Here is an 8,837-nt window from a genome sequence, read left to right on the forward strand (position 1 = left end):
GGAGCTTGATGAAAAAAATTCTTAATCATTTCCCAAACACCACATTGTAGACCCAGATGGAATAGCTGGTGGTCTGGCAATTGCTTGGGTGAATGGTTTTCATTTTTAAGTGGTTCAATGGAACCTTAACATGATCAATATCATTGTTAAAAATAATTTCAATTCTAAAGAATGGCTCTTAACTTGTTTTTATGGTGCACCTAAACATGATAATAAGTTAGAAATTATGGGCTACCTAGAGGACATAGCACATAGAGTTAACTTAAATACAATGTCATGGCTTGTAATAGGAGATCTTAACATAATCTTCAATAGTGAAGAAAAACAAGGGGGATTTCCTTTTGATAGGAAAAAAGTAGAGCCAGTTTTAAACTTAATACAGAGAACAAGTCTAGAAGACTTAGGTTACACTGGAAATATCTTCACTTGGAGTAATAAAAGGGAAGGAATTGCCAATATAAAACAAAGGTTAGATAGGGCTCTAGCAAATGCAAAATGGAATGATGAATTCCAACAAGCATCTTTGCAAAATTTGGTAGCAATTGGATCAGATCATGGGCCAATTTGTCTCACTTTAAATCCTTCACACTCTATCTTAGTTCCAACTTTTAAGTTTTATGACACATGGCTCAAAGATGTTTCTTGTATTGAGGTTATTAAAAGGTCTTGGATTACTAACACAAACAAACCAGTAATAGATCTTATTGAGAACATATCTAATGCATGTATTAACCTTAGCAAGTGGAAAAAGGATGTTTTGGGCAAACCAAATAAAAAGACTAAAAGCCTACTCAGGAACATAGAAACTCTAGAAGCTAGACCACATACACATAACACAAAACACCTAATAAACACAAAGATACTGGAACTAAAAGCCTTATATGATACACAGGAAGAAATTGCAAAGCGACAGTCTAGAAACAATACAATAGCTCTAGGAGAAAGGAATACAAAATTTTTTCACATCCAAACTTTAAAGAGGAGGAAAAGAAATCACATAGACTGCATAAAGGATATGAATAATAAGGTAGTATCATCAAGAGAAGAAATTGAAGAGGTTCTAACTTCTTATTTCTCTGAACTTTTTACTGAATCCTCTACTGACTCAGAAGAAGACATATTCACACACATTAAGAGCACAATTTCACAAGAAGAAAATTCTTCTATAACTGAAATTCCTTCTTCTGAAGAGATTTGGTCAGTAGTAAAAAAAACTGAAATCCAATAAATCACCAGGGCCAAATGGATTCCCTGTAAGATTTTTTAAACATAATTGGGAGATTGTAGGTCCGCAGCTAGTAGCAGTAGTGCAAGACTTTTCAAAAACAAGGAGTTAGATGACAATCTTAATAAAACTTTTCTTTTTCTCATTCCAAAAACAAAAAAAATCCAAAGTCCCCTTCAGATTACAGACCTATATGACTGTGTAACACTTCATACAAAATAATTGCAAAACTGATGGCAAACAGATTCAAAAAATCCTTAGAAAACATAATATCACCTCTACAATCGGCTTTCCTATCATCTAGGCAGATTTCAGACAACATTATAGTTGCACATGAAATTGTTCACTCCATGAAAAAAAACAAAAATAAAATAGGTAACATAGGTCTAAAGATCGACATGTCCAAGGCATTTGATAGGGTAAATTTTAACTTTCTTATAAAAACCTTAAGAGCTTTTGGTTTCTCTGAACATTGGTGCACATTAATTCACCAATGCATCTTAACAACCTCAATAGCTGTTTTAATAAATGGGAACCCTTGTGATGAGTTTAAACCCACTAGGGGCATAAGACAAGGGGATTCTTTGTCCCCTTATCTCTTCATATTGTGTATGGAAGTTTTCTCTAGACTACTTAATCACTTAGAAACTCAAAAAAAGGTGCAGAGAATCAAACTAACACCTAAAGCCACACCAATATCCCATCTTTTCTTTGCGGATGATCTTCTTTTGTTTACAAAAGCCTTATCAGTTGTAATAACTTACTGGAAGCTATACAGATGTTTAGTAAAGCTTCGGTCCAAGTTATTAACTTCACAAAATCAGGACTTTTCTTCAGTAAGAAAGTCCATAACAAACATCAAGGCATAATTGGTAGATTAATGAAAATAAAAAAGATCAATATAAAAGACACACACTTAGGAATCCCTCTTTTCATTGACAGATCAAAACTCAAGGTATTCGATAACATAATAGAAAAAATGGAACGAAGAATAAAGATTTGGTTAGGGAAAATACTGTCACAGCCTAGTAAAATAGTTCTAAATAAATATGCGCTCTCTAGCATGCCCATTTTTAGCATGAGATGCTTTGTCTTACCAAAAAAGATAACTAAAAGGATCAATTATATTCAAAGAGACTTTTGGTGGGGAAAACACACAAATTCTAAAGGAATTTACATAAAATCTTTTGACTTCTTGTGCAGACCTATAGAACAGGGAGGGTTAGGATTTAAAGAAGCAAATAATGTTAACCAGGCCATGATCAGTAGAATAACATGGAGATTAGTTAGTCATCCAAATGATTTATGGGCTCAAATTTTAAAAGGAAAATATTTTTAACAAACTGGAGCTTTACTATCCAAGAAGAAATCAAATGCTTCTTGGATTTGGAACTGTATTCTACAAGGCATAGCACACATCAAAAAATACAATATATGGGAGGTGGGAGATGGTTCCTCCATAAACATATGGGAAGACAGATGGCTTCCATCCAGAACTGAAACCCTGGCAAACACTGTCCAAAGGACAAATACCCACATAACACTTGTGTATGAGCTAATAAACTCAGACACAAATAAGTGGAACATTCAGTTACTCAATTCTACCTTTGATAACTCTGTGGTGCAGGAAATTCTTAATATCAATCTATTCACTACAAGATCTGGTCACCTGAGATAAGACAAATTAAGATGGACATTAACCGAAAATGGGGAATTTTCTGTCAAGTCTTTATATGCCAAGCTTCTCAATCCTTCCATTTTGGTTTCTCATGAATCAAAGAAATTCTGGAAAAGCTTATGGAGTATGGATACATCTCAGAGAATAAAAATTTTCATCTGGAAATGCTTGCAAGATGCATTACCAACTAAAACAAAGATTAAATCATTTATAAATGAAGACAACAATTGTGTTTTCTGTCAATCAGTGAGGGAATCCACTTATCATTTGTTCTTCGAATGTGCATATGCAAGAGCTGTTTGGAATTTACCTCCAATGCCATCTCAGGGAGTACATCTTACCTCTAACTCTGTTAATAAATCTTTCTTAGATCACTACAATGACTGGAAAACAGGAAATCTACAATCTATATCTATGGCTTTGGAAGCAACTAAGTGTTGGTTTATATGGAAAGAAAGGTGCCTTAGAGTTTTTGAAAACAAAAATAGAACCCCGGAGCAATTAACAATAGATATTACCAGACATTTTGCTTATTGGCACCCAGAAAATAGGAAACAGAATAAGGCAATTAGCAGTAAGAAAACGATACGAAATATCAACTGGACTTTACCTTCTACTAATACAAATAAAATAAACAGCGATGCTTCATGGTTGTCTGAAATTACAAATACTGGTTTTGGTTTTATATTGCGTAATTGGACAGGAACTTTCCAAGCAGCAACAGTGGGAAGTTGCAGGACCTTCTCACCAGAAGAGGTAGAAGCTGTAGCTCATCTCAGAGCTACTCAATGGGTTGTTACAAACAAGATACAACACTTGGTGATTGAAGGGGATAACCAGACAACAATCAATTACCTACAAGGAAAAGAATCAACAGTCCAATGGCAATGCTTAGCCATGTTAGAAGAAGTAAAGTTATTAGCAGATCAACTAGTTTCTTTTTTAGGTTTTCAGTATGTAGACAGGAGAGCAAACAAGGTGGCGGACTTGTTAGCAAAGAAGGGAAGAAGCACAAACACTACAACTTTTTGGAATGACCCATCTCCTAGTTTTTTAATTCCTTCAATCGCTTTTGACACTGTCAAAGCCTGTAAAATTTGTAACTTAAATGATAATATCTCTGTAATTTCTCAAGCCGGTGTTAATCCTAAAAATTCAGTCATTGGAAGAGCTACTCAACATGAGTGATGGAAACAATTTTGTGTCTGATTTGATCTCAATTGTGTGTATTGTTAGTGCTTGATTTTGCATTTATTTGATTGATTTGTGCTTTTGTAGGTATTTTGGAAAAATAAGCTTTTGCGGAGAAATTGGCTCGAAAAGTGATATTTGCACCCCGGAAGGAATTACTGAAGGCATCCCAGAAGTATGTTGGAGACACCCCGGGACATGTGTTATTTACACCTTCAAATGGATAAGGGGCTTTTCAGTTGATAAGGGGCATCCCAGGGCATCTACTATTGGCACACCAGACCTGGATAAGGGGAGGTCGTCCTCTTGGTTTGAATTTTTGAAATTGGCGGGAAGTTATATTTACACAGCGAACTCCCTGGATTCGATTAGTGATACTTTTAACCGGATTCGATCAATGGATTTACTTGGGATTGGTTTGTTACACCTAAACAGGGTTGACAGCTGCTTTGGCTTCGAAAATCAAGGGATATATTCGCTAATTGGGCAAAACAGAGTAGGGGATAGTTTATCGGATTTTTGGATCAGATTGGGATAGATTTAACCGGAGAATTTCTTGGATTTGGATTCTTACCGAATTATTACATCCATCCAGGGAAGGTATCAGATTTAGTCACGTAAATAGAGGGAAGGAAATCATTGATAACCGATTACACAGGGAAAGAGAGCTTCTCGGCAAAACAGTGGACCGGGATAAGTTCTATTTTTGGGAAGAAGTATTCTTCTCCTGTGAGTTTGCTTACGAGAATTTTTGAAGGAGAGTTTCACGGGATTATGTCTGCAAGTCGGTTAATGATCGAAGAATTCTAGAAACATGGAGGTGATTAATATGGAAAGTACGTAGACTTAAGAGAAGATATTCTCCCTGCAGATTCGATTCTATGTTTGGGAAGTTCTGGACAGCTTCACAACGCGTAAAGCAGAGAAAAATTATGGAATTTTACGTGACTTGCACGAAAGAGAAGCCGAGACTTGGGTTGAAAGGCAGAAAGATATTTTCGGGATTTATTCAGCTGTGGTGTATATAAACACTTCTGGGAGTCCCAGGGAAGGGGGTCGAGACTTTGGGGTACGCCGCAGAGCTAAAATTAAAACTGCAGGAGTAGCAGCAGCAGCAGCAGCAGCAGCAAGAATAAGACGAAGCTGAAGAACATAGGGCCGTAAAGGACAGTCGTTTCTTAGGGTCTTAAATTCAGAATCCTGTAACAGTCCATTAATAACAATTATCTTCAGTTTGCAACAATTTATGTAACAGTTGACTCTGTAACAATTATATCTGTTACAGAGTCGGCTGTAATACTATTTTCTTCAATAAAACACCTATTCAGCCATGAGTTATTATTTTGAGCGTGTTTTCACCATGAAGAGCTAAACCCCAATGCTGGGACGACTGAGGAAGCCTTATTTCACAATTGTTTGGTAACTATATTTGATTTTTTATGACTTTTGCACTTGTTTTAATTGATTTATGATTTTTCTTGATTAGTTGTGATTTTTTCTGATAGCGTATGCTTAGTCTAAGAACGCTTGATACGCTATTCTTATGATTTATATCTAATTCTTTATAAAATCTACTTTTGGCAAAGAAAGGAGTCGACAAAAGAGCTAGAATTGTTATGAGTCATTATATGAACCAATTGAATGTGATTAATGGTGGAACCCAAGTTCTAGTTCTCTCGATAAATTGTGACAATATTTTCTAGTATTTTCTATTTTTAAAGTCTAAAATCAATCTTTACAAGTCTTTGAACGAACTTTTACTACCACTTTACAACATCAATTTAAAATCACATCAATTTTTGGCGCCGCCGACGCGGACTTGTATTTAGATTTTTTTTAGGTTTCTTTTTATTTTTATTATTTTTTGTTTTTTTACGCGTTTTGGTATTTTTCGATTCTTTTCAGATTTGGAGCGAAGCTACAAGGGAAGAAAAAGTGTTATAAAAGGAAAGCATCACCAAAGAAGGAAAGAAAAGAGGAATCCGAAAGGAGTGAAGAAGAAGATTTTGTATATAGTTATTTTTTTTATTTTTAGAAACTGTAAATAGGGTGTTATTTTTGTAATTTTTCTTTTCTTTTTTGGACATATTTATTTTTGGACTTTTTGGAATTCTTGGACATTATTTTTAAACCCTAAGGAAGGGTCAAAATTAAATATCAACTGTTTGCAGGGAAGGACGACAGTTACGATACTGTCTCGGCCCCTCGGGTTCGTACACTGACATCGGAGTCGGTGGCCTGAGTCGACTTCAACGGTTCATCGCCCGTCTGGTACGGGAGGTAAGACTCTATCCACCCACGAATCCCCTGTCAGTGGGTTTTATTTTGTGTGACAACTCACACCCCTGCAATAGAATGTCGAACTGGTATTACAATAGCCAATACAACGAATATCAGACTGAGTTTCAAAATGGACGTTACTACTTTGACCATAGTGTGAATAATGGTTGGGAACATCAGCCTTTTGAAGGTTATGGTCCATACCATGGTGAGCCCAATTACAATCCACACGCCAACCGGTCATACGAGCAAAATTCCTCTATACTAGAGTCAACATGTAAGTTAGCTGAGTCGACACGTAAGTTAGCAGAAATGAATAACTTAGTTATGGACGAAAGCAATGCAACGAGTGAACTTTCTTTCCTAGATTCAATCAGGAAGTCATGTGAGTCGACTCAAAATATTTTGTTAGAGGCCCAGAACATAACTGCTCTTCAAATATAGTGATTCCAATAGTACCTTTGAAAATGAAGATAGTTATTCACATAATCAAGATGACGAGGATAAAATTGGTAACACTACTTGTTTAGATGAGGTTCAACCATTTTCATGTTATTATAATGATGATTATGATGAGGATAGTGTTGATGAAGAATTTGAAATAAGTAGGCATAATGATCAGGAATTTGTTACTCCATCTGAGCTTAATAATGATAATGTTTATGGTTCAAATCCAAATAATTTTAATAATTATTCACCTATTCAAAAGGACGAGGATTTGACTAGAGATACTCCCGTTTTAGACGATGTAGTATTTCCTTTTGATTACGAAGCTAATAATGGTTTAGAGGAACGAGTTTTTTCTGAGAATATTTTTTTAGAGTCTTGCGATTTAGAAACATTAGTCTTAGACAAAGAAAGTGAACTCGTAGAGATGAGTGAGGATGAACCTGACTTAGAAGAATCAATTGACCATTTTCAGGAATCAAATGACCTTGAAATTAGGGAAGTTGTGACTAGTCTTTCTAGAGACACTAAAAACTCTAAGTTTGGGGGTGATTATCATTCTCCATGTGCTTTAACTATTAGAAAGGTCCCTCACTTGGGACTTGACATATGTGCCTCAACCATTTTACAAGATTATCTTCATACACGTTTCCATGAACCTAGTGATGTCCATAAGGAAGTTCAGTTGTTAGAAACCCATCCTCTGGTTGATGTGGTTTACCCAGGCTATGATATCCAGATTGACTTTGTTTTCCCACCAAATATTTTTCAACCGATTGTGGGAATGTGTAAGTTTCAGATGTGTCAGTTATTAAGTTTTGAGACTAAACCTAATTACTTTAGGAGATTAGGGTCGACACATTTGTTTAAGGAAGACCACCACTCTCATTGTGGTTAGCTGTGTGAGTCAAAAATGATTGACTTTAAGGATCCACAATTATTCAGGTTATTATTATGTGCTTCTAAGTTTTTACTTGAGTTTTTCCAGACTCTAATACCTGAACCGGACCTTAGCTTTGAGGAATTCCAGCGCATGAAAATATTTTATCTAGACCCTTTCATAGAGCCTGAACCTGAACCACAGCTAGATGTAGTTGTCTTAAACAGGAAACTAGACATGGGTGCGCTTTATTTGTCAATTTTCTTGGCATGTTGCAGATTCATTTTACTTGTGATAGCTCTATTTGGTTTTGATGACCCACAGATATTTCGGCTATTACTTTATGATACGAGGTGATTAATCCTTTCTTATGTCTGGCTGAAGACGTTAAACTTAGCACTTCTTGGGAGGTAACCCAGTCTCATGCAACACGGTAATATCTTTCCTTATCTCTTTTGCTTCAAACGGTAACAGTTTCTCCTTGTTCATGCTTTTAATTTTATCTTTAGAACATTGAGGAAAATGTTAGATTTAAGTTTGGGGGTATGGGAGAAACATTTTAGTTGCAATAAATAAACTCCAGGGCCTAGAAATTTATGCCTATTAAGGATGACACTAACCAATCTAAGTGGATGGAAGCATTTTGATTGTAGGAGTTGAGGAACCAATCTGATTAGATGGAAACATCTAAAGAGTCTATTCATAAAAGCACAGAGCTCAGGTGTTAGAAATAACATGGTAGTTTCACCATATCTCGTTGAGTCCTTTTCACTTTTGTTTTTATTTTTCTTTTTAAATATGTTTCTAAGTGATTTGGTGGGGCTCATGATTCAAGTTGTTACCAATGCTAGGGTGAATTAGAGTGATTGAGATACCATGAAAAAAAAGTTGAAAAAAAAAAGTTGAAAAAAAAGAAAGAAAAGAAATTGAGACCAGACCATTTGACCAAAAGGAATAAATTCAATAAAGTCGACCACTGGTACCCTTGTATATGCCAGTTGTGTTGACCTAGAGTTAGGTTATCGATCACTGGTTCCCTTGTATATGCCAGTGTGTTGATATTAGTCAGACTAGTACCTCAATCCATTAGGATAGGTTCATTTTAGCCGAGGCCTTCAGACAGATATGGGAAACGC

The 8,837-nt window shown here is 35.7% G+C and overlaps 1 protein-coding gene across 1 annotated transcript; it reads left to right on the top strand.

The window, feature by feature from the left end:
- Window positions 1-3,029: 3,029 nt before the first annotated feature.
- Window positions 3,030-4,091, top strand: LOC113352520. Its single transcript, XM_026596331.1, has one exon. It carries the CDS (start codon window positions 3,030-3,032, stop codon window positions 4,089-4,091), a length of 1,062 nt encoding a protein of 353 aa, XP_026452116.1.
- The last annotated feature ends 4,746 nt before the right edge of the window (window positions 4,092-8,837 follow it).

Source organism: Papaver somniferum, chromosome 2, assembly GCF_003573695.1.
Source record: "Papaver somniferum cultivar HN1 chromosome 2, ASM357369v1, whole genome shotgun sequence".
NCBI lineage: Eukaryota > Viridiplantae > Streptophyta > Magnoliopsida > Ranunculales > Papaveraceae > Papaver > Papaver somniferum.

Bases quoted from the DNA above. Each gene is read 5' to 3' on its own strand.
- LOC113352520 (XM_026596331.1), top strand. From the start codon at position 3,030: ATGGATACATCTCAGAGAATAAAAATTTTCATCTGGAAATGCTTGCAA.